This window comes from Heliangelus exortis, chromosome 12, assembly GCF_036169615.1.
Source record: "Heliangelus exortis chromosome 12, bHelExo1.hap1, whole genome shotgun sequence".
NCBI lineage: Eukaryota > Metazoa > Chordata > Aves > Apodiformes > Trochilidae > Heliangelus > Heliangelus exortis.
Window position 1 is genome coordinate 7276770 of NC_092433.1, and position 26591 is coordinate 7303360.

General features: G+C 43.0%; 1 protein-coding gene across 1 annotated transcript; it reads left to right on the forward strand.

The window, feature by feature from the left end:
• Window positions 1–104: 104 nt before the first annotated feature.
• On the forward strand, window positions 105–25162 carry RHOA (ras homolog family member A). Its single transcript, XM_071755791.1, has 5 exons — window positions 105–281; window positions 17797–17954; window positions 20159–20279; window positions 22819–22949; window positions 23900–25162. Exons 2-5 carry the CDS (start codon window positions 17799–17801, stop codon window positions 24071–24073), a joined length of 582 nt encoding a protein of 193 aa, XP_071611892.1. The 5' UTR covers window positions 105–281; window positions 17797–17798; the 3' UTR covers window positions 24074–25162.
• The last annotated feature ends 1429 nt before the right edge of the window (window positions 25163–26591 follow it).

Here is a 26591-nt window from a genome sequence, read left to right on the forward strand (position 1 = left end):
CGTAAATAGCACCCGGGCTTTTATAGCGCCCCTTCCCGGCAGCCCCCGCGCTGGGCCGCGCCGATTGGCTGGCAGGCGGGCGGGGGCGCGCGCGCGCGCGGGCGCGGCCCGTGGGCGGGCGGGGCCGGTCCGGGCGGGGCCGGGCTGAGGGAGCGCAGCGCCGCGCAGCGCCGGCCCGGTGAGCGCGCACGCCCCCGCCCCGCCCGTTTCCGTTCGCCGCTGCTCGAGCTCGGGCCTGTGGAGCAGGAAGCGGCGGGAGCCAGACCCAGCGCAGGCCGCAGGTACCGGGGGAGGGGGGGAAAGAGGGGGTTCTCCGCCGCTTGGGGAGGGGGGGACTGCTCGCCGGCTTTCCCACCCTCTCCCGCTTCGCCGCCGGGTGGGGCCCGCCCGCCCCCGCCGGGGGAGCCCGCGCCGCGGCCTGCGGGCGGGGGCGGACGGGCCCGGCCGAGCTTCTCGCCGCCGCGTCCCGGCGGTATCGCGCGCACAAAAGGGGAAAGCGTGTGCGGCGGCCCGGCCGCCCCTCCGGGAGCCCCCAAGTTTCCGGGGCCGGTAACGGGGCCTTTTCCGGGCGGCGGGAGCGGGGGAGGGGCGGGCTGGGGCGCGGCCCCGGGGGCTGCCCCGCGGCGGGGACTCCGCTACCATCGGCTCCCCCGGGGGAGGCGCGGGGGCGGCAGTCTTTCCCCCCCCCCCCCCCCCCCTCCCCGCTCCTCCTCCCTCTCTCCCCTTCCTGCCCTCGCCCGCGGGGTGTGACACGAGTGGGCACCGGGCGGTGGGGGTGACCCGGCTGAGTGGCAGCTTGTTGTGGTGACGTCACCCGGGCGCGCGGGAGGCGCCGCCACGCCGGAGCGCGGGGCCGGGCCCGGGGGTGAGCTGGGACCGAGGGGGTGGGGGGGAGACGGCGGTGGGCCGGGACCGGGACCGGGCGGTGGTGGCCGCGGAAGCTCCCCCCGGGTGTGTCGCGACTCCGTGTGGGACGGGGATCGCCTCCCCGAGTGCGGCTGCAAACTTTTGGTTCGGTTTATTCGTACCGCAGCCGGTGCAGCCTCGGCGGACCCCGGGCAAGCGGACGAGCGTGTAAGCAAAGAGCTCAGTTTGGGGTTAAAACGAATTATTTATTGACGCGATCGGGTTCCCGCGGCCCAACAGCCCGAGCAGCACTGGGAGTCACCCAGCTTAAAGTGATCCGCTACCTAAAGCTTCTTTGCCAGTTCCTCCAGGGGTGAGAGGAGCCTCGGGATGATGCTTCAGTTGTGTGAGGATCTGAAAAAAAAAAAAACAAACCAAAAACTTGTTATAAAGGTTTACAGAGTTAAAGTTATTGCAGAGACTCAGGACGAAGCATTCTTCCCCAGTCAGGTGATAACTCCCTTTTAGTCTGTCTCTGCGAGGTGTCTGGGCCAGGGGTTTGTTTGTTGTTAGTTGCTGCCTCATATCCAGCTTTTGTTCCTCTCCCGGTACTGTTCACCTGTTTGGGGCAGGGAACCCCTCACCAACTGTGGTTCCCACCCATGCTCTCTGTATCTGATACAGAATCCAAAGAAAACGAGATCCTGGGAGTTATCTAGGGAATGTTTGGCTTGTTGTTGCTTTTCTCTTCCCCAGAGCTTGGGCCGGGTACCAGTTCTGGTGCTTTTGTGATTTAAAATGGGTACGCTGCTTCTAAAAGCAAACTTTTATAAACCTCCTTTTATCTCAAAAATCTCAAAAATTAGTTTTACTTCTAAATGTTGCTTGTGACTCAAAATACTAGATTCTCCAATGGTTTTCTTTTGAGATTTTTTTTTTTTTTTCCATCAGAGAAATATGAAAATAGTGTTTGTGAAAACATTTACTTTCTGCTGAAGGCTCTGCTAATGCAGCCTCCTGTCCTGTTGTGGCCTCACCCAGGCCTTCAACCACACAGCTCTATCATTTCTGTTTCAAATGTGTAGACTAATTCTGGCTCTGATTTGGACCAAGGTGCATGTTTAAAAAAAGAAAAAATGCTATTAGCCTTATTGCATTCTAATTAGTTCACTGGAATGCTTAACAGCATATTCAGCATAAATGCTCTACATAAATTACTTTTATTGGGCGATTTGTATCATTTGACACTAGAATACACGTGTTGTTTTTTTTTTTTAATAATTCCTCAAGTCGTAAATGTACCTTCACACAAGGGGCAAAAGAAATTCAGTCACAGAGCTAAGCTGAGCCACTCTTGTGCTGTCCCTCCTAGCTCACCAAACTCTCTCTCTCTCTCTCTCTCTCTGGCTGAGTGCCACAGCAATTGAGCGCCAGAGGCGGGGAGTTCTCCGAGCCAGGAATTGACAGTAAAAACATCCTAAATGATCTTAACTGCCACCAGGATGTAGGACTAACGATGGCTCTTCAGATAAGCAAATTCCAAAATAAAAACCACTTGATAGTTTGGAGGGGCTTGGAAATACCATTGTCTTGTTTTTTTCATGGTAACTTAATTTTTCCCTACATTTTACACTTCATCTTATTCTCTCAACATATTTAAGTTGCCCCAAACTCTCTTGGCTTATCTTAACCATGCTTCTGTGGTCCACTCAGCCCTAGAAATTCGACCTTGACTGCTACCTTCACACTAGCCTATGTGTCTTCTTCAGTCTCTCTGTAGCATTTAATTCCCTGCTGCTGTGAAATCGTTAGTGTCTTTCCAAGTGTCCACTCAGACACTATCTTTTACATGATAATCTGGCTCGTGGGTTGTTCCACATCCATTTGAACTCTCACATAACACTCTCTTGTCTTACAACTTGTCTTCAAGTGAAATTTTCCTGATGTGTAGGAAAAGTTAATCAGTGAGTTTGAGGAAGATAGTGTGTTAATAAAGGCTCCTCAGTGTGTTCTTTAAATCTTAAATTGATCCTTGATGAGTCTGTAAACAAGGGGAAAGCCCATAATACAGAATAGCACTGTGCAAAATAAAAGCCCCTAATGGCAGCTTACCTTCATGCTATGCAAATCCACACACCTGAATGCAGGATGAAAATCCTCTGTTCCTTGCCTGTTGGTGTGATTCCTCTTCTCCAACACTGGACACTGTATTAATAGCTAAGCAGCTATGTAGAAAGAAATAGTTGCTAACTGTTCTTGGGCTCATCTCAGAAATAAACACAAATATCCCAAAAGACTCTTTTCCATACACCTGTTAAGTTATCGTTGCTTTAAGCCATTTTACACCTTTGTTGTTATTCAGGTGCCTCCTGACCTTGATGGGATCTCTGTTCTCTCCTCATTCTGAGCTGTGAACCTACCAAAAGTATAACTGGAGCTGGCAGAGCAACTCTAATCTGTCCACCCTCTCTTCTGTCCTGTTCCTATCACCATGTTTTCACTTGAGAAGGGTATTTGAGTCAGTAAAATAACTGATATCTCCATTGACCACTTTTGAATTAAGGTATTTGCCATCCCCTGTTGGATGCATACAACTAGCAGCAGCAGCCAGTCCTTCCTAGCTGAATCATTTAATTAAACTAATCAGAAGAAGGCTCGCTGTCTTTTCTCTGACCAGCCTTCATGACCGAGGACCTTAGTAGAAGGAACAGATGGAGAGATGCTTGTATACCCAGTAAAATTGTGCAGCACACCCACAGTGAATATGAGATCTTTCCTTCCTCAAACTCTTGACAGTTGTGAGGTTTTTGTTTGCTCTTTTTAATTGTTTTAATCAGAAACAGGGCTGAGTTTAATCTCTTTGCCCAGTTAATTAGCAGTGTTTTGCAATAATAAATAGTTCTGTCTCACCTGACCGTGTTCTGACTGATTGAACTGTGACATTTGGGACAGGTCTCTGGTGTGCATGTGTACAAAGGGATTTCTTCATCTTCACAGGTTTAAGGAAAGTTGTCTTTGCATGTGTCAGTGGTTTGGGAGAACTAGCAGCTCACCAAGTACCAGTTATCTCTGTTTGCATTCTTTCCTAACATTTCATTTTTCTTATATTTTACACCTGGAGGCTCTTTGTTCTTCATCTTCTCTGCTCTGTTGAAATTGTGTGAGATGAGAAGGCTGTCTCACAGTTGGATCTTGGCTTGGTATTGACAAAGTGAATTTGCTGATTTTTTTTTTTTTTTTTTTTTTTTTTTTTTTTTTTTAACATCAGTCCAAAAGCTGTTTGGAAAGGCTGGGTTCCACATAAACCACAGCAGAACTAGGCTTCTGCGCTTGAAATCGAAAATGTTGTTGGGAAGAGTTTAAATTATACTCTGGAATGTTGACAGATGAGACTGAGCACACAGTTCGGGATAAAGAAAGTATTAGAAATAAGAATACAGCCTTCAGAATGTTCAAGTCATGAAGCTGACCAGAAAAGTAAATAAGAATGTGAACTCTGGCAAGTCAAATGAAAAATATAAGGACCCGCCAGAAGTACTCTGAGCAGCATCATACTTATAATAAAACAAAACAAAAACATTTATTTTCCACATACATCAGAAGCAAGGAAGTTGCTGAAGTCTGGAGGGCCAATCAGTGATGAAGAAGTGAAAGAAATATTTGATGATGAAGCCCTCAAAAGAAAGTTATATTACTTACCTGCATTCCAGTTTCCTATGCCAGAAATCCTTTTTGTGGGGAACAGGACTTATTGGAAGATCTGTCTCTGCTTCACCCATCAGGAAATAAGTTTTTAGAGCGAAACAATAAACATAGTTACAAAATGCCAAGACCCCAGGGGTTTCAAATGAAAATAAGGGGTGGAATGACCAACTTGCTAATTGTGCTGTGTAACTTGTCACTTAATATCTTTCAGACAGAGAAGTAGAAGATGGCTTGTAAGGTAGCAGTGCTTAAAGACCATTCAGCAGGGTATCACAAAGTTCAATGCCTTTTCAAAAAAGCAAACAGTAAACAGAGGGACTAATAACTTCTAGTGGGGGAAAGTCAACCTGGCTTTTGCAAAGGAGGTGGTGCTCCTTAAATCTGGAGGTTTTTAACTACTTGACAAGCACAGAGAATGGGACAAAAGAAGAATAAGAATAAGAATCTGTGTTACACCTATACTGTTCAGCATACTCATAAATTATCTGATCAGTAAGGGAAGAAAAGACAAGCTGACTAGGAAGAATTGCAACTCAGCCTTCTGATGTTGAATTACAGGCAGTAAAATTTCAAGTTAAATTTGTTCCAGATAAATACAAAGTTGGGAAAAAAACACAACTTGCGCTGATGGGATAAAATTCAATTATTGCCACTTAGGAGGAAGAACTTGTCATATTTATGTCAAAATGTGAGTTTAATGTTCAACAGTGATCGTATGAGCATGTGGGGAGGGGTTGGGGAAGGGAATAAATAAGAAAGCACATTAGTATCATGGCTCTCAGCTCTTGGCACACGAATTACTGTGGTTTTGTGGTTTTGCGAAGAAAGGTGGACTTTGAGATATGAGATACAGTGCAACTGGAAGAGCAAAGAAGAGGCTGAGGAGATTGATCAGGGATGAGGAGTGGATTTCCATACAAGGGATGCTTAAGAAGATTTGAACCCTTCAGCTTGAGAAAGACATGAGTAAGCACAGTCTGGTCTAGGTCAAAACCCACGGTGCCTCTCCTGCAGTCTGTACTGACGCCACAGAGTGCTGTGCCACAAAGTGCTTTGAATGGCAGTGATTTACGTGGCTTCAGAATCAAACAGATGAAATCACAGGAGAAAATGTTATCACGTGGGCTTTGAGCACAAAGATTAAAAAAACCCTAAGAATAGTCCCCCATCTGGAAACAGAAGAAATCCAGTTGCAGAGTTATCAATGTGTTTGCCCCTTCTTTTACTCTGAGATACCCACATGTGTCAGGCAGGGCGCTGGAGGCTTAATGGGTGTTTGATCTGAACCAGTGCAATCTCAGCAAGTGTCTTGTGGTAGGAGGAAGGACACAGGTGAGCGTGTCAGCTGTGGGTACGAAAGGATGGTTGTCTGGAAGAGTTGGTGTTAGTTTCCCTTGTCTGTGTGTGCTTCTGTTGCCAGCTGTGAGGCAGTGGTGGGTGCCTAAGACACATCTCACCCAAGCAGAACCTGCTTTGTTCAGCATGTGGTCACCGTGCATCCTGTTTGACATGCTGGAGGTGTCTGGGCAGAGAGGATACTGAGAAAAAAACCTGGCACAAGTGGAAAGCATTTTGCAGGTAGCACACGAGTGGAAATCCACAGATCTACTATATTTACCTCAATATTAAGCCCTAATCTCATTTTGTGCAAAGTAATCTTGGTGCTGAGTATTGCATAAGAGAAGTGCTCTTGTAAGTCATCATACCCACAGATAACAAAGCTCTTGTCAGTCAGGGCAAAGTATGAGGAATGTTAAGTGAGGGTGGAAGGACAGCAATGGCAGCCACAGGTCCTGGGGACAAAATACTGCTTTCTGCCCCTGGAGTCCCAGCTTTGCCTTCAGCCTTGGAGAGGAACTTGTGGTAGAGTAAGACCGGAGAAATGCTGGAATTAGTCATCTTGCATGGGCTCTAAAATGGTGTTAATTCAGCAATTACATAGAAAAAGGGAGGCGAACAGCATAGGGGTGAAGTTTGCAGGTAGTTGAGAACAAAGAAAACTTGCACTAGACCAGAAGGACCTTGCTGAGTTTGGTGTTTGCAAAACAGGATATGTGGTGACAGTGTTCTGTTTGCACATATTGCTGTTTTAGTTCCTAACAATTTTGGCTTAAACAGGCTTAAAGATGTTTCAGGAACCTCCTTTTTTTTTTTTCCCCAATCAAGGAGAATTAAATATACTGACTTGGAAAGGAAATGAGGGCATCTGTTTTGTTTGCACTTAAAAACAATACAAGAAAACCCTACACATGAAAAGGGAGAAAAGTAGAAACTGAAAGTAGAAAACACAAACCAGAATCTCAAAAACATGAAAGTAACTGGGAGAAAAAGGGCGCCCAAAGAGAAACCTATGACTGAGAAATTACGGATCTAAGAAGTTGAGATGTGGTAGAAACAGCAAAGCCTTGCAACATGCCCTCCTGCCTGCTTTGCTTTGAACCTGGCTCAGCCCATCTGCCCTTGTCTTTTGTTTTAAAAGCTACACGCTCAGGCCCCAGCTTTTCTCACCACTGCTTTGGATCTTGGAGAAATGTAGGCAGTTGTTTTCTTCCTTGGTCACGTCTCCTCCAGACTGTCTTTTTTCCAGTTCTGCCATTGTTGTTCTTTGTGTGGACACGGTTCTATAGTTTAATCATCCGTGTTGCCCTGCTCTGACTCATTTCCAGTTCCTTTGCAGCCTTTTCAGACAGGGATGATCAGAGCTGCACACACAGAGTCAAAAGGTGCAGGTGTGCTTGTGGATTCCCACAGCAGCTTAATGATTTGTGTATTTTTAATTTCTTTCTTTGAGTTGTTAATACTGTAATTTTAAAATTATTTTTAGCTGTTCATAGCGCTGAGCTTGTATCTTAAAGGAGCCAACTGTATAACCCTGAAGTGTTGCCCTTGAGTAGCTCCAAGTCCATCTCGTAGGAAGTTGGATCTGTTTTTTACCTTATGTATAATTTCACGTTTAACTATTTCATATTTCATTGCTCAGGCACAGAGTCTTTTAAAGCTTTGAAATTCATCACAGTGAGCCTTTGCCTTTATTACCCAAATGTATTAGCATCATCAGTAAATGTAGTTGTATTGCTATTGTTCCTCACTTTTTTAGGTGATTGAGGGATGTCAAACTGTGCAGGTTCCAGTTGCTGGTGTTTTTTTGAGGCACTAGAGCATTTCTTTCATCTGGTTTCTATCTTTTGCCAGTTATTTATCTATCCGCAGGGATCTTCCCTGTAATTAGGTATTTTGATTATCTGTGTAAATACTTGGGTTTTTTTTAGAAGTCTTGAATGGTGTTGCATACTCAATCTTACCAGACTTAGCAGTTGACACCTGTTTTGATCTGTATCTTAGCTCTGAAGCTTCCTGGCCTGAGAATGAAGGAGGTTTATATAATTTTTTTTCCAGAAAACTCTTTGCATATTGCAGCAGTTTAAGGAGTTTGAAAGAATGTTAATATGCAGTAATAATGAAGAGAAATAGGACAACCTTAATGATTATAATCCCATCAGACTAACACATCAATCCCTGTACAATAATGGAATAAGTAACAAAGAGTTCAGGAAAGATTTAAAGCAATGTCACTCAGCCTGGGCTGGGGGAAGTAGAAACAATTAGTGTTAATTGTTTCAGTTTGGTTCTTAAGTAAAGGTGTTCATCTTAGCCTTTGGTTAGCACTTGACAGTAATTGCATGTCATTTTCAGTAAGAAACTAGACCAGTGCAAAATCAATACAGTTCATATTAAATTTAGTAGAATAAGGACAGCTTTAAAAGGCAAGTGGAGACCCATGCGAGTCTGTGTCTGGTGAGGACATGGAGGAGTTGGCTCTTGGGCTGGGGTTCTTACCAGACACCTGGAAGAAACAAAATACCAGTATGGAGAAAGTTGCAGAAGCCAAATAAGTGAAGAAGTGACAAAACCTCATCACTAGCTGGAGCAGGAAGCATGGTAGGGGATTCTCTCTTAAAAGAATTGAAATCAAGATGGGCCACGCTTGAGAATAGTGCAAGGAGTGGAACCTGTGCCAGGAGTGACCGAGCTGCGGCGTCTGCGCTTGAAACGCGGCCCAGGGTGTGGTGCTCTGGTGTGTTACAGATACAGCAGATACTGCAGCACACCCTGGGCAGATGGGGTGGCTCTGGGGCCTGTACTGCACTGGCTTTGGGGCTGTGATGGATGATGTGGGATAGGAAGGCATGTGGTGCTGTGCTGCTGGGCATTCCCAGGGGCCCTCCTTGGCTGAAGGACTTCACCACGACACTTCCATCGCTTTGGTAGTCCACGTGCAAGGAGCAACCAGTTGATAGGTCAGCCAGGTGCTGTTGTCAAAGGTGTAAAGGTATTAAAAAAAGCCAAACTGCCACTAAACTCTGTGCCAGGATGCTTCGATCTGGAAGGTCTGCTACAAGAACAGCAGAAAGTGGGTGAGTGGGGTAAACTGTTCACTGTCTTTCCATTTTGGAGTAAGGAGGCAGTAAAAGAAACTAGTAGGGACAATTTTGAATTTGAAGGAAGTGGCTTTACACACAATGTGTAATTAAGCTGTTGGAGCTCCTTCCAACAGGATGTTGTGAGTTCTGGAAGTTTACATGGGTTCAAAGGGAGTCTGGACAAGCTCATGGAAGAGAAATCTGTTTGAGGTTACCAAATTCATGGGAACCACATCTGACCCAAGAAGCTCCTGAGCTGAAAATGGTTTGAGACTGGAGAGTATGGAGGGGGAAGCTTTCCATTAATTTTTCTTCTGCTTTTCTGTAGAAATCTACCCCTAAGCTGATCCTGAACATCAGGTGCTGAGGTGGAGAGATCAATGCATTTTCATGTGTTCAGACTTGTAATGAAGGACATTCTGGGAGTCTCCAGATGCACAAAGTGTAGGTTTAGAATGTGGGACACAGTGCTGGGTGTAGATGGTTGCTCAGGTCATGGCTTTGGCATTTTAAGAAGATGGTCTGTGTTTTCCTGGGAGTGTTTGGTCATGCTCAGAGGCATCATTCCAGTAAAGCACCAGTGGGTGGTCTGTACAGGATTTGCTCTTTCCTCTGGTGGTGGGAAATCAAGAACATGTATCAGAGCCCAATTTTTGTCTCTGAGAGTCAGACAAATTGTATGTTGTCATACAGGATTTATCCTGAAGAGGAAAGCAAGGGCAAAAGCTGTAATTCAATAGGATGAATCCAGCTTGGAGACTTCACATGATATCTCAGATTAGACGTGCTGTGTCCTCATGACACACAACACCATCGAGCACTGACTGCCGATTCGGGTTTCCTCAAAAACTTGGCACTGGCAGACTTGGTGCTGGATAAGGGATCTCCTGAGGTGTTTCAGCCCCTCTAAAGGCAGCATGAACAGCACACTGTGTTTAACTGAAATGCCTTGTGTGCCCTTGTCTATTAAACACCGATTTTGTGCTTTTGGAAAGCTCTTAATGACTATATAAAATTCATCAGTCATTAAGGCTGGCACTGAACCAGTGAATATGTTGCTAGGGCTTAATGCAGTTAAGCTGACCCAGCTCCCAGTTCTGGTGATGTGGTACAAAGAGGCTTGAGCTGGTTATTTGTGGAGTTAGCTGAGACCTGGTGAGGTTTATTGGCTGGGGTTGTAACACAGCTATACCCTGCTGCTGATTTAAAGCTGGCTCTGGAAAGGTACAGCTACATTTGCAGAGCACTTTTCCCAAGCTAGTAAAACTTGCCAGACTTGAGTATGGTTAACACACAGCCTGAGTGTGAACTGCTAGCAGAAAGCTCAGCTCACCCTGTCCAAGGACCGGTGCCCAATATTTAGTCCTGTAGGATACTACGCTGACTTTGTGTTAGTTTTTAAAATGTACTTCAATCTTATAACAGAAAAATCCTGTTTGTGGATTACATTGAATTTGCAGCATCAGTAGCCGGCCCTGTTTTGCCAGCTCTGAGACTTTTTTCAAGTGTTAAATTGCATCTGTAACCCTGCAAAAAAACCCAGCAGATATCTTTTTCTTACCAACTGCTCCCACATAGCATTGTAGTTAGAAATAGGTCTGTTTGGCTGTATTGCCAAACTGCTCTTTATGCTGAATTCTGTAAGGAATATATAAGTATATTTAAGTGATGCTGGGGAGGCCTATGGGAAATAACTAATGTGACCTATCAGTTTATGAAGGCAAGTGTCCCCAGGCAAATTTGCACAGATTTAAGTACATTTCAATTATTGAAATAAACTATGTTGGCTGTCTCGTTTTATGACTGCATTCATGTTTTTATTGTTTGTATACCTGTAGCTTGTAATTGAACTGTATCTTCACCACAGTGATGTTTGATTTTAGGTTGTACATGGTACCAAATGAGAATGATGACTCTGAGCATAGAGTTTGTCTGGCTTTACTTTCAGTGCAGCTGTACAGATTAGTTCTGTGTCCTCGGAAATAAAGACAATAAGTGGTCGCTTGCAGCATGTTCTGGTGTATGTAGTTCATCCAGGAACTTTTAGGAACCCTGTAGCAGAAGCATGGTTTATATCTAATGCCTTAATGTGATTGAATCATCTTTTTTCTTTTTTAATTTTTTCTTACTCTAATTGCAGTCCCAAGGCTTTTTGCTACCCATTTTACAACTTCAGTAAGAGGTGAATTGGGGTCATAGCTTCCTTTACTTCACAGCTGTTGCTATTTAAGACCGTGGCCATCCTGTATGGGTTTTGTGGAAAAAAATAGCATGATAGCGCACATAGGCTTGTGTATGCTCAAGGGAGCTGATTTAAAGTAGCAGGAGTAGCATTTAAACAGCAAACTGCCATGTTTCTGACATTTGTTTGTACATCCTTTCATTAATTAAAAGCTTAGTGGAGAACAAAATGCATAAAATAAATAGTTGCTGACATTTTTCATTTCATTCTCCTTTGTCTTCTGTGCTAGGGAAGCCTGGATTTGAGTACCAGTTACGTCCTCCTGGCCTGTTTCTGCCCCCTCCCCATTCTCTCTTCTTGATCTTTGGACTATTTACCCCACCCAAATGTTCTATATTCAGTAACAGTTTCTTCACTGTCTCTGTACAGCTGCCCTACAAGTAGACCTGTTTGCTTTTGGGCTGATCTGCTTTCTGCTCCAAACTGCTTTTGGGTTTTAGATCTCAGTTTTGATACTAGACCTTGCTAAACAGACAGAAGGAAACGGTGGGAAAAGCCTGCTCATTCATGGCCTCTTATCAGTGGAGCCTTTGGTGTGAAACCCATTCCTCTTCCCCCTCAAACCTGAGGAAAAGTGAATAATATATTTTGAGGGCAACTTCTAAGTCCTGATGCAGAGGCAGTTCTCCCCTGTGGTAGGTAGAGGGCAGGGCTTGACTGGTCGGGGTGGGGGTGAGAAAGGTTTCATCTTCTGGTCCCTCAGCCTTGCTCTGGTTCCTCCTGCAGGCCCAGGGCAGGGCTGACTGGATGAAGGTGGAAATGAAGCAAGTGAGAAGAGTTCCAGGCTGCAGTGTGCTCAGTAGCAAACTGTTTAAATGCTTGGTGTGGAGAAGTCAGCAGCAAAGCAGTCTTTTTAAAGTATTTCAAAATTCTTGCTTTCCAACATTTTTATTTTAAGGAACTCAGCAAGGTTAGGTGGGTAATAATTAAAAGATTGTTTTCCCCTCAGCATCAGGTATATCTTTAATGATCCTGCTGTATTGCTTCTGCTGAGTTCTTGCTAACATATGCAGTAATCCAGATCTTTTTTTACAAAACTGTGCATTATACAGAGGATCTGCCCATATGGCATAGCAGGCAATATAAAGTTGGTAGTATTTGATTGGTAATTGAAATTAAATGTAGTCAAAATATGTATGTGATGGTAAAGGGCTGTTTTTTCCACCTTAGTACTTTCTCCAGGATGAGATCCAGAGCAAGAAAGGCAAAGCTGGCATATTTGTTACCAGCTTATCCAGCTACAGAATGTCAACAGTTTGTCCACAGTCCTTGCTCATGTTGTGTGGCCTTGGGATTTTCAGGAGAGGACACACTGGAAATGTTGCTCTTTGGAAAAATAAATAGCATGCTGTAGGGAAGAGGCAAAATCCATTGCAGTAAACAATAATATTTGGAGGGGAGTATGTTTAAAACATGGAAAAAAATACTTTCTCCATTTTTCATTCTGGAGTATTTGCTAGGTTCTCTTAACAAGCAGGGCTTTATGCTGCATGGGTCTGCACTTAGAAATAGCAGCCTCGTGTAACAAGGATATTAGTGTGGCAGCTCTCAGCAAACAGGAGCTCCTTGTGTTGTAACCTCCTCTGATGTTAGTGGGATTGAGTAAACGATGTCTAAAGCTCTTGTAATACCTGTGAAAGGCATTGGCCTAGGTTGAGGAAATGTCACAATTGAATCTCTTCCATTCAGATGAGTCATTTGAATCATGTCAAGAGTTTCCACTTTGAATCCAGCAGACTAGCTGGTTTTAAGAATCCTATAAATGCAGAGGTGGGAGGAGCAGTACATTTAAGTAGGAAAAATTCCATATCTGTCTTTCTGCAGAAGGCAGCAGAGGTTCCCCTGGAAGATCACTGCAGCCATTCTGCTACACTGATGGGAGTAGAATATTTCTTGCTCATGTTCTGTGTGCATCACCAGTGATGCTGTTCCAGCAGCTTTCTGAATTTATTGGTTTCTCCCTGCTCTGTGTATTTCATAAAAGGATGAATGTGTAGTACTTGTGTTCAGTTACAGTGAGGTAGTGGTAGCTTGGATTTGGTCTATTTGTAGTATCCTCTTAGTTAATATTTTTTTACTTCTAAAGGTAGACACATACTCACTGGTGACAGGCTGTGCTGCAGCAAATACCAACCTGCATGTAGTGTAAGTACTGTACAACTTAAATGAAGCTTTCTAGGTTAGCAAAGTGCTTTGTGATTCCCACATAGTGCTGGTCCAAATTTGATGTATTTCCAGGCTTCAGAGAATGTCAAAATGCAACAGAAAGACCCAACTGCTGTCAGTGCTGTTGGTGTTGTCATTGTGATATACATCACTAAGATGCTTCGTTCTAAGCAATCAGTATTTTTCTCTGTTGTACTACAGAGATGTTGCTTTTCTGAGTATTTGCTAGACTGGACAATCCCTTACAGCTACCCACCAGATAGAAATGTACTTATTTTAACAAAAAATAAATAGCTAAAAGATGCTGGTCTGTACACTAAATCTTCTAAAATAGGAAATTTTTATTGTAAAAATGCTAATGTGTATGTTATGGGATGCTGTTGTCATGACCAGATATCTGCTAAAATTTGAAGACCAAATATGGGGATTTGGGACATTGGATTACCACTGAAACAATTTCCATACACATGGAGACCATCAGCCATACAGACAAGATGAATTTGTCATTAAAAGAAAGCTGAATACAGGCTCAATGGCAGTGTCCCATCCTTGAACATCCACGGGTTGAACAGAAGTGAATGATGTTATTCTGGCAGTGAGTAGGGGTTCAGTCTCATCAGCAGAGAGGAAAAATCAAGTACCATAAACCCATAAAGTTTGTAACCACTAATGTCAGGAAGAAACAAGTGTTTGTGATGTTTGATTTCCTTCTGAGTTTGGTGAAGGGGTCTATCCAGTGATCAGACCTGACATCCTGGGGTATGTATGTCTCCCTAATATGTATCATCAGGGCTGTTTCTGAATATTTGTTGAGGTCCATAAACAAATGAGCTTCAGCCTGTGCTGAATTCCTAGGGCTTTGGAGGCAAGTGGTGATCTTTGCATCCTAAATTGAGTTAAATACATTTGTGCCAAGCACACGATGCAGAAGGAATTCTTCAGTGATGGTGCTCTAGAAGGTGAAACTGAAGTAAAAAAGAGGGTGCCATATTGCAGCATGAAAATAAAAGGTGGTTGATGCTTTTTGTGAGCATCCAGGGGGAGTTTTAGTTACCTAAATATTTGACGTACTGGACTGGAGTGACTGGTCAACAGGTTTGAGATGTCCTGCACAGGGAAGACAGCGAGCAGGGGAGGGTCTCATGAGATGGGTCCTCAGGAGGTTGAGCATAAACTGCTGAAGAGCACCTTGGCTGACAGAATGGGCTTCCATGCTGGGTCCAAATAATATCACAGAATGACAGAACTGTCATAATTGGAAAAGACCTGTAGGATCACTGCATCCAAGTATCCATCTGTGTCAGCAGATCTTGGGAAAGATTCAGGTAGAGAGAGCCTCAGCTTTGCTGAGGAAAAATATACTGAGGAGATAACATAAAACTTCTGAAATATTATTATGTATATAAAAGAGAGAGTTTATAGAAAGCAAATTAAATGTTGATTTATGCATTTATTTGTTTATTTATTTATTTACAGAATTGCAGTTTTCTTGTAGACCTTAGCCAAAAGTATGTGGAAGACCTAAGCATAAAATGAAATTCAGCTGGCAAGGAACACTTGATCTGATAACCCACAGAAAAAGACAGTTACCCATAGGTGATGCCGAAAAGGTCAGCAGCCCTAGGAGCAATTGCAGGTAACACAAGTGATCAGAGGCCCTGGCCCCTGCTGCCAGCACAGAGGGGAAAAAGAGGGAGGGTGTGGAGAAGGACAGGTTATGCCATTCCGTCATCCACCTACTTTGTCTCCAGTGTGGTTCCATCGTGACCTCGATAATTATCTGGGAATTATGATTATTAAACTTGTATCAAGATTAAATATTGGTCATAGGAAGGATAAATGAAAGCATGACAGTAGAATATTCAGCTTTGTGAATACAGAGCAACTTAGTATGCAGCAGTCCTACTGAAAAAATCAGGGAGTTAAAAGGTGAATGTATCAACAGTCTGCTATTCAGGGGGAGGAGAGGGGTGGCAATGTAAGCTTCCAGTATGGTGTTTAAGCAACACTGTATACTGGGAGATCAATAATGTAATCCTTCAGCTCTAGTTAATGCTCCTAAAGCCTGAGGTGAAATACTGGAATCAGCTTTTGGGCTCCATGCTTTTGCCAATTTGTGCCAAATGGTCTGTGTCCAGGAGGGAACAACAGGAAAGTCTAGGAAATATGATTTACAGAGAAAGCTTGAATAAACTGGAATTGTTTTGTCTGAAGAGAACACTAAATGAAGGCATGTATTCTCCATTGCACTGGGGATAGGGAATAATCTGTTCTCCTGTGCCTGTGACAAATAGGAAAAACAGTAATGGGCTTACATCAAAGACAATCTGAGGCTACACACTGGGGGAAATTTTCTCATAGTAAATATTGTCAAGCGCAGGAGCAGATGGCTTCATAGGTTTTGTAGGACTCAGCATTACAATTTTTAAGGGCAGAATAGACAAAGCTGGCAGTAGATAGACTTTGCAAATAGTTATTTTGATGTGGTAAAGAGAGATCATTTCTAGTTCTGTAAAAATCAAGTATTACCATTGCTAGAAAGTATTCAAAACCATCCAAAAACCACTGATAGGAAACCCTTTTCAAAGCTTGGATCATTTTAAACCTCCTGCAAATGTAAAAATAACCCCAAATTCCTAAGGTAAATAACTTGAATATGTGTAGATAAATATTCACAAGGTAAAAAAAACCTCATTTTAGAGATAGATTTGGATTACTTGAGCAGTCATCTGACAAAGGTGTGCTCTACAAACCCTTGAGCCCTTGCTATTTGATGGGCTGCAGTGATCTTTCTCTTTGCACCTGGAGCAGAAGTACAGAATCTCAAAAATCCACTGCTTCTTCAGCACACCATAGTTCATAAAGTTGCTTTTAGGTGGGTACTTTTACCTTTTTACTTAATATAATAAGACAAGGAAAGAAGTGGAAAGGAGAGAACGTTTTACTATGGCCTTCAGTTTTCCTCTGCTTCTTTGAGCTCTTCTCCTCTCACCAGCAGCCCTAGTCATCCTCACAGAGCTTTGTACTGGGGTTGTCATGGCAAAAGTTAAACTCACAAGGGTGCTCCCTCTGTGGTATTTTGGTCACACCAATGGTAGGTATTATGGTTGTGTTGCTGTTTGCTTCATTTCCAGGAAGCTTCATGGGATGACTAAGTGCCTTCATGTTATGGAGTAGAAAGTAGTTCATGCCCGGCCCTTGTAGCCAGGTCCCTCCCTCTAAATCTCTGGCTTGTTCCTGCAGTGATTGCAAAAAAATGCCTAGGGGAAAGAAAGAGAGCAGGGACATACATAATGCTTCTCAAAGTACTTTCACTGTGGGGATTTTCTAAGGCAGATATGGTGTCTGCATCCTTTAACTCATATAGGAAGCTTCTTCCATGTACTTGCCCAGTCTCCTTTAGGCCTCTGTATATTTCTTGTGTCCACAACATCCTTTTGTTTCATTTCCCAAAACCCATTGCTTTCTGGTGGGATTGAACCTTCTACTGTCTTTGTATCACTCCTCACATTTTTTTTGTGGGAAGTCCATCCATACTACTTGGGCTGCTTGTGACTTAGTAGAAATCCGCTGAATCCAGCACAGTCATCTCCTTCAGTTCTCTCATGACTCTTGGCTTTCATTAAACCTGTTCAAGCTTTCATACTGCCTTTTTGAGGCCAAAGTTATATGTGAGCAAGCCATAGATTTGTATGCTCTCGTGTGGATGTGTCCCACAGGGATGTGTCTCTCTGTGTTGCCTCTTTACTTAACAAAAGCTGATAGCATGCAAAGTAGCCTGGGCATGCAAAGTAACCTGGTTAACAGTGTTGTCCAGGAAAGCAGATGAAGGAGTGGAATGTGTCCTTCCAAAATCCTTTGCAGTGTGGTGTTTGCAGTTTGAGGAACGGGCTGGTTACCTTGAGATCCTTCTGTTGGTGCTCTGACGTGGCAGCAGATGCTCCTCAGGCCAGCTGACTGCCACATAGCTTCTGGCACTTTGTAGTCAGGACAGCTCAGCATGACAAGAAAAAGTTGCTGCCCTTGAACTGAATCATTTCTTACTCAATTACCTAAAGGACACATCTCAGAAGGTGCTTTTGGACAGCACTGCTTGTTCACTCGCTGTCTCTGAACATTCCTTTCTCAACCTTTAGAATAGGTAAAGAAATGCTAAGCCAGGCTGGTCTCTCTCCTTTCTGTTATTTTTTTAACACAGTGGCTCACCAGTGTGTTTACAAGTCCTGGGGCGTGTTCTTCTCAAAAGAATGGGTTAATTGAACTGGTGTGATTCCAAGTACCTGTCTGAGTCTCTGATAGATTTGTCAACCAAATTTAAAAGTTCTTAAAAATTGGAAACTTAGTGGATGTTACTAACTAGCATCTCAGTAAAAAGCTGCAGCAGTAGAATAAATAAGTTGTTGTTTTGTTTTTCAGCTATGGCAGCCATTCGAAAAAAGCTGGTTATAGTGGGTGATGGTGCCTGTGGAAAGACCTGTCTGCTGATTGTATTTAGCAAAGACCAGTTCCCTGAAGTCTATGTTCCCACCGTCTTTGAAAATTATGTAGCAGATATTGAAGTGGATGGAAAGCAGGTATGTGTACACTTCTGTAACAGTCAAAATGAAATTGATTTTATTCAGAGTAGCATGGAGGTGTCTACACTTCTTTAATAAGTGGTTAGTATACATTTGTAGTGCTTGTATTGTAAAGACTTTTTTTTTTTTCCCTTACTTGGTATTAAAAATATTAGCCATGTTAGAGCCTGCTTATATCCAATGTTAATCAACCTCTTTCTAACCTTATACGAGATTTGGAAAAACATAGTTATTCCAAGTAAACTGTTGAAGTAGGTGGAAGGGGATGGAGCAATTCAAAGGTGTGCCTGCATGCTGAGGACAGTGGGCTGCTGGTCTTAGGAATTACAGGAACATGGGATAGTGATTAATAAAAAAGAGCCTTTCCCTGTTCCTGGGAAGAGCCTTTTCTCCATACCCACTCCTGGCAATGTGCAGAATCCTCGTCAGAGATGACTGTCAGGCTTCAAAGGAATTTCACTTTTGTAGTATACATCAGCATCATCTGTCCTGCTTGTCTGGAGGAACACAATTATAAGCAGCCAAGTGTACTCACAGCTCACTGAGCTTCATTTTTAGTTTGTACTTCATTCAATTAGTAATTAAAATACTTATTTTTAAGTACTTTGAAAATCAGTTTTCAATCTGTATGACCTTTTGTTTGCCAGACATTGTAACATGCCCTGCTCCAAGAGGCAGTCTTTGGAAGGCTGCTTTCTGAATGCAAGCCAGGTTGCCTTCTGCATTTGTGTCACATGTTTATGTCTTAGACCCTAAGGACTATTGTTTAAAATATGTACACTGTAAATTCTTTAATCACCTTGTCAAACTTCCTGATTCCCTTCTGCCTGGATCATCGCTAAATGGGTTGAAGAGAATTGTGCCCTCTCAGCTTTATGTATCCAGTATCCAAATAAAAATTGCATGAGCATCTTAAGCAGGGCATTTTCTTTTGTGGAAATGTCAGCAGATTTTTTTTTTTTTCTTTTCATAACTGAATGACATTCTTCATCTAGGCACTTTGTCTTTTGAAAACTTGATTACAAAAGTTTGAAGAGAGCAGTGCTTAAGGCTGTTCTGTTTGACAGCCAGTTACCTCTTCCTAGAAAAGCATTACTGGGAGTGTTCAGAAGCCACGTGAAGACAAAGCAGCAACAGTACAAATTGGATTTGTTTAGATAGAGCTGAAGGAGCCGATTCCAGTGAGGGAACCCTTAACAGACACCTCTTTAAAAAATGGCTGTTTTTCATAACATTTGCATTTGCAAATGAGAATGTAGAGGTGACACTGAGAACAGTATTTCTGACTGAAATACAGGATTTTTTTTTTTATGAATGCAGCTGAGGCTGTCTGCCTACACACTTTAACCAGAGAATTGCATTGCACTTTCATGCTCTCATTTGGATTCCAGTTCTGCCCATCTGACATTGTCTGAGCTGCTGTGGATTTTTTTCCAAAATTTTCAAGCATAAGCAACCCACTCTGTTGCAAAGGCAGATGTATCAGAAAACTGCAAATAAGAGTATACCTTAAGAGCTTGGTTATGTTTTTTAATTTCCTAGTTTAGACATTGACTTTTCCTTCTATGTTTTTAAACAGTCCTATTGAAATGTTCTCCCCCAGCCCCACCATTAGGAGAAATACTGAGAACATTACTTAGTTCTTACTGATAGGAAGCTTTACAGACAAGTGAAGTTTCTCTCAAAACAATCTACAAGTGTAAATTTCTGCTCTGATGGAGTTTTAGTGAATATGTGTGCACATAAATACAATCTTGACATTTTTTAGTCACCACAGGTTCCAGTTGTAAACCAAGTTTAAAATGTGCATAATCCTAAAAACCACATACTTAGAGAATGAATCCACTTTCACTGAGAGCTGGTATTTCTGGAATGTTTATCAGAGAGATTCCCAGCCCCTCAGAGCTGATTCTTTTTGATTCTTCTGTCTTATTTTTCTGCTGGTGGCTTTTATGCCCTTTCAGTGAATCGATACTGGTCACGGATATAAAGAAAAGTTTTGTAAACTGCATTAAATATGTGATTGGAGTTAAGGAACATAAAGTTTCTAGTAGATATTCTGTCAAAGCAGTTTGTCTTGTAGTCTCCTCCTTTTGAGTGGTGTTCATTGATATATTTTAACCACATCTCTTGGGCTTACGAGCTTCTGAATCAAAATTTCACAGGTGATCTGGCTAACTGCCTTGATCTTTCTTCTGCAGGTTGAGTTGGCTTTGTGGGATACAGCAGGACAAGAAGACTATGATCGACTTAGACCGCTTTCTTATCCAGATACTGATGTTATACTTATGTGTTTTTCAATTGATAGTCCTGATAGTTTAGGTAAGTAGATCAGTAATTGGATCAGAACTATGTCTTGCTTTATTCCCCTTGGAAATAGTGCTATAAAATATATTTTCATGTGCTATAATGATTGAGCATTCCTAGTTTCAGAATTCATCTTGGCTTGAATGTGTAGTCTTCAGATGTTAAGATCTCAAAGCAACCTCTCTTCTTCAACAGTGCTGAGTGGCATTTTGGTAGCCTCAGCAGCACACTGGTTACCCAGAACTGTGCTGCATAATTGGAGCAACACTTAGCAGGGAGGCAGCTCCCTGGTTTGGATCAGCATCCCCCGCCAGCATTGTCTGGTGGGCCAAGGCAGCAGGGTGGTGTGCTCATCCCTTGGGAGGTGCTGCTTGGTGACCCCAAGCAAGCAGGAAGGCTGTTGCTGTACTCTCCTCTGTCCAGGAGCTCTGTGAGCAGATAAGGTGTTCACATGCCACTTAAGTGGCATGGCCCACCTAAGGCTGGATTTTACTTTACTGGGGTTTTTTCCCCAAAATTTTTCCGTTGAAACTGACAGCCTTTTACACATGTGAGCCCACATCATATGCATTAAAATAGTTACTTCCTTTCTGTGTAAATGGGAAAGCTAGCTTTGTGTTGTCTTCCTCCTAGTATTTTCTTAAACCAGTGAATTTCTGTGAAAGTTCCCTGATCTACTTCTCAGCAGTGGGATTTGTTCACTCGTGGTCATTTGTGAAGCTTCTTAGTGAAATGCAGATAATGTTAAGGTAGATCTCTACACACATAATCCTGTGTGTGTACCAGCTGTACTCTGACAAAAGCCCTCTGTGCTCTGAGAGACTGAGGCTGTAACTGTCCAAGCACTGGGCAGCTCCTAGCCACGAAAAGTGAGAATCCTCTCTGCTTTGTCTGCTAATGACAGACATCAAGTTATTTTACCTGCTGCTCATATATGGGATACCAGTTCTCTTAAATGTATTAAACCACTGGATCCTTTGGGGCTTCCTGCTACCAGGGTACTGACAGCTGACCTTAGAGAGGCTTTTTTTACTACACCTCTGATCTATCTTGTGGATGAGCACTGCTTCCTGGAGTTGTACCTTAGGAATAAACAAGAGTAAGATAAAAAGAATCTAGGAAACACAGAAATGCAGTTAATGGAAGGTTTAGTCTTGAATGCAGCTACCACAATGGTTAAAAAATACCATTCCTGGCAAAATTCACAGAAGGTTTAATTAAATGAGGAAACAAAATATTCCTTAAGATGTTACAGTGGTGCTAAGAGTCTAACAGGGGTAAAGTTTGATAGCTGCTTGGCCTCATTTCTCCAAAGTGAAGCAGTTGTTGAGTGGGAAGTTGGGTGTGAAAGTGTCTTTTTAGAAAAATCAGTACAGCTTGGCATCTGGGAAACCCTGGTATCTCTATCACTTTCACTTGATCCTGTGTTTAGAGAAATCTGCCATTGTCTCTCTGTGAAACAATGTGAAGTTTAGTTGGCAGTGGTGCTGTGGTCATGCCTGGTGTGGCTGTTAGGAGCTGTGCTTGTGTCTACTGCATGTGCTGATGCCCTGGCAGTGGGAGAGCTGAGTGACCAGCCTGGAAATAAGAGGTTTGAACCCTGGAGCAGGAAGAGAAGGAGCTTATTTAAGTCAAACTGGGAGCAGTGAACTACAGACAGCACTTCAGGTGTGCAGTGTCTGGCGGCTGGCACCCCTGAGCACTCCACATACAGCTGCAGAATTGCTGTTTTGTCTGTAGTGCAAAAACTGTCTTCAAAATGCTTGTCCATGTTGTTCTTTCAAACAGAAAAACAATGCCAAAATAGTGAATGTCTCTTCAGAATGGAATTTCTTGTAGATAAAAAGGGGTTATGTAGCCTGTAGGTGCATGGATGTCTGAGAGCATCTGAAAGTAAAGTCAAATGTCTTGGGCTGTTCAGCACTTCCTGATGTATCAAAGTTTTGCTTTTGGAAGCCCTCAAGACTTCCATTTGCAGCTACATTTTTTTTTAAAAATGTCACATAGGGAAGTTATGTTGGGAGTAAAAAGGTTCTTGTTATACAAGCACAAATTCATTTGCTGCAGACAGGGAGAAATGGCAACTCTGCAAATGACTGACAAAGTCTTTGTTTCTGTGCATCCATAATTACTGTATAGAATATTTCTGCTGCAGTCAGTGGGAGAGTTTGGAGTGGTTGTTTGTTACATATGCTTCAGGCTTGTGCTTATCTTTAGCTTCTGGAGTTAAAAAAAAAAATTTCTCTTGAAGCAAAATATTCCATAACTCTCTACTTCAGAATTGTGCATTCTGTTCTTTGAAGTACCTTGTGCTAACCCTTGTCCAGTAGCTACTGAGAGATGCAGAGAAGCCAAGAGTTTAGATGTCCTTCAGCTTTAAAATTACCATAGGCAAGCTTCTCTTTTTTGGTAATACCAGATCAGGTCAATTTGCTTCCCACATTAAGAGAAAACGGTATCAGTATGGATTAGCAAGGCAGCAGGTAGAAGCTTTAAAATAAAACTCCTTAAAAGTGGTTTTTAGTATAGTCATACTTCTATTTATTTTTTTCAGAAAACATCCCAGAGAAGTGGACCCCAGAGGTGAAGCATTTCTGCCCAAACGTGCCTATCATCTTGGTAGGAAACAAGAAGGACCTGAGGAATGATGAGCACACAAGACGAGAGCTGGCCAAAATGAAGCAGGCAGGTTCTTTTGGGAGTCTTACAGTAAAAGAAAGTGTACAGTGGTTGTACCAGAACTTCAGACAGGCACCCACAGTGTGCTGCCAGCTTCCTATGGGCTGCATAATGAACACTTATCCATGGCAGAAACCAGGAAGTATATATTACCTTTAATTGAGTGTTTCTCTTCTCATATTTGGAAATTCAGTTTTTAGAAAAAGGCATTCTCAACAATGCATATGGCTTTATGGGGTTACAGTCAGCTGCCCTCTGTGCTGGAGAGCTGGATACCTGAAGTAGAAAGGAACTGTTGAGGAGACATCAGCACATCAAATGCTGCACACTTGAGTTGTTCTTGATTTTGTATGTTCAGGATGTGAAAGGAAGGTTTTATTGTAGGTGTTTTGAAGTGATAACCAGAGGTGCTGTAGCTCACTCCTCAGCCTACCACCAGTTTTCATTTTCAGATCATGTCTGAAACCCCCAGCTTGGGTATCGGACTGCTCATACTCTGCTCTCTCCTGGAATTTTTGCCTCTGTTACGTGGTATTTGTTTTCATACACTGACTGGGGTATTAATTTGGGAATTTGTTCATAGGCTTTTCTTACAGCTGCGGCAAAGAGTTGCATAAATGTTTCCTTTGAAATAAGCAACCTTTTTGCTCACCTTTCCAAGGGTCTTGCAGCCTTTAAACTCAGAGATATTAGAGAACTGATCATGTCCTCAACCATTGGTGCAATATGGAAATTTACACACCCAGTAGGTAATTCAGGCCGAGAGGTGTGCCACGTCTTGAGGAAATAAGCAAATTTTATTTAAAATCTGTGAGCAGTTAACAAATTAATTACATGCATTTAATCCAGGAATTTCCTTGCCTTTGTTGGGAAGCTGGGTGGGAAGCAGAAGACGGGCGGGCGCGTGTCGGTGTGGTTTTGGATTGTTCTGACCTGTTCCTTTTGTGCTGTTCCAGGAGCCTGTCAAACCTGAAGAAGGAAGAGATATGGCAAACCGCATCGGTGCATTTGGGTACATGGAGTGTTCGGCAAAGACCAAAGACGGTGTGAGGGAGGTTTTTGAAATGGCCACTAGAGCTGCTTTGCAAGCCCGGCGTGGCAAGAAAAAGTCCGGGTGCCTTCTCTTATAAAGTGTGGCCAGGGGAAGATGGCCAAAGCAGCACCCTGCACTTGAGTAATTTTGAAGTGCTGTTTATTAATCTTAGTGTATGATTACTGGCCTTTTTCATTATCTATAATTTACTTAAGAGATTTAAAAATCGAGTCATCTTGCTACCAGTATTTAGAAGCCAACCATGATTTTTATAACAATCTGCATCAAATTCATCTGTGCACCCAAGGTTAACCTCAACATTCCTCTAACAAACCTTTTCTGCACTCACAGGATATGCCAGGCGCTAATTGAAGACAATTCTCTATCTTCTTTCTTCTCTCTAGAAAGAGAAAAAGCTGTCAACACAGAGGATTGGTCTGTAACTACTTTATAACTAACGTCCTATCTAATTGAGTACAACAGTTACCTGGCTGTATGTGGAATCAAGCGTAGCTTCAGTGCTATCACATTTAGGAAGATCTGATTTTCATGGCTCAGTGGTGTAAAACATTAATTTGGAAAATGTGATCACTCTGAAATGACCAAGTCCCATTCAGCTAAGGAAAAGTGAGGGTTCTGTGGTTTCATGTTAGTTACCTTTTAGTTACTGTGTAATTAGTGCCAGTTTAAATGTATGTTACCAAAAATAAATCTATTTACCCCAGCTTAGATGTAGTATTTTTTGTATAATTGGATTTCCTAATACTGTTACTTGTAACCTCTGCGTTAAGGTGTTCTGGGTTTTTTAAGAAACTGTATTTGAAAATAAAGTCCGATGGAAAGCAGCTGATCCTCTTCCCCTGTTCATTTGTAAGAGTCTGACCCATTTGAATGATTTGAGTGGTCTGCACACCCAGGAGTTTTTCCATGACGTGCCGTAGGGATGAGAACAGACAGCCTGCTCACACAAAGCTTCTGAACTGTTCAGTTGCCTTAAGTTCATTGCTGGACCCAGTTTCAAAACTTAAAAAAAAAAATGAAACTTTTTGTGTAAGTTTGGTTACCATGTAGTGATCAGACTCCTAACCTGTGAAGTTCTTGCTGTTCTGCAGCCAACTAAACTCTTTCTGTATTTTCATTTTTCCAACAACTAATAGAATAAAGGCAGTTTTCTAAGCTCCCTGTATCCTGGTGTCTGTATTCCTCACTGTGGGTTTTTGGCCCAGCGTCTGACAGCCTGAATCAGAAGTACTATTTTGATACAGCTCTGATAGAACTGTCTGAGCAGTTACAAGTGCTTTAATACTTTATATTTTTGTTTCCTAGTAAGTGATACCCATTCATTGCTCTCAGCAGTTTCTGGACATTGCAGCAGAACAGAGATGGAATCCATTGCCCTGCCTGACCCCTGTGGTGAGTGGCAAAGCTTCCCAGGAGCTTCTTTTGACACACAGACCAGATGAGAGTGCATCAGAGTTGAATTTCCCATTTTTAAGCATGGGAATAGATGAGAAAAAGGAGGCCATGTAGGATGAGAGCATAGGAAGAAGGGAGAAGACAGCAGCATTGCTGTGGCAGCACGGGATGGGCTGCAGCATGCACTGTCCTACACCCCGTGTGCTGCACAGTTCCACCTGTGAGGTGTTGGCAGCACATTTGCCATGTAACATGTAACCTGCTGTTTTCCCAAGGAAGGGACTTGAGGTATGGGCCATTGTGCTGCAGCATATTGTGGTGCTGCTGGGTGAGAAGCTCCAGGGAAGAGCAGCTCCACACTTGCTCTGGTATTTGTGGCAGCTGCTGTTGAGCTGAGAGCCTGTGGGGTTCAGCAGGAGGGAGTCCAGTTGCTGATGACAATCCATGTAAGGGAGCACCTACCTGCATCTGAATTATGTCCTAAAGAAGCCATTTCATTTTTTTGTTGCTGATTTTATTTTTCCTTATTTGGAAGGAATGTTCCTGATTCTTGTTCCTGCAACAAAGGAAAAATGGACCCAGGCTGAGGCTATGGGATTGCCATGGTACCTCTGGTCCTTGTCCTCCCTCTGCAGTCACAGACACCCCAGCGTGAAGTGTCTGGCCAGCCTGGTGGTGGCCTCAGCCTCCATCCTTCTCCTGTGTGCCTGTTCTCCACCCACACGGGTGACAGGGTTGAGCAGAGCAGGAAGTCCCCAGCTGCAGCTGTGGGTCTCCCCAGGAGCATGTAATTCTCTGCCCTGTTAACAAGCTTGCTCGCTCATGTGCAGTTCCCTTTTTGGGGGAGGGGTTTAGTGTTGGGCAGTTTATGGGGTGGTTGCAGTTGAGTAAAACTGTGGGTTTTCAGTGTTGCAGAGCTCCTGGGTTGCAGTTCTCCATGGTCACAGTTACAGAGCAGCTCTTCAGCCACAGTGGTTTTGAGTACGGTCTGCATGTTCCTCAGATCCAGCTTGTGGGTTGTGTATCTGCTGAAGCACTTCTACCCAGAAGTGATTAATTTGTTATCCCAGTTTTAATCTAAATTCTTTTTCAACCTACAGCACCACCTCTCCATCTCCTCTGTCTAACCAGCTGGCATTAGGTTTCCAAGCCTGGCCTGTCTTTCTTCAAGGTCAGACATACTGGAAAGTCAGTATCTC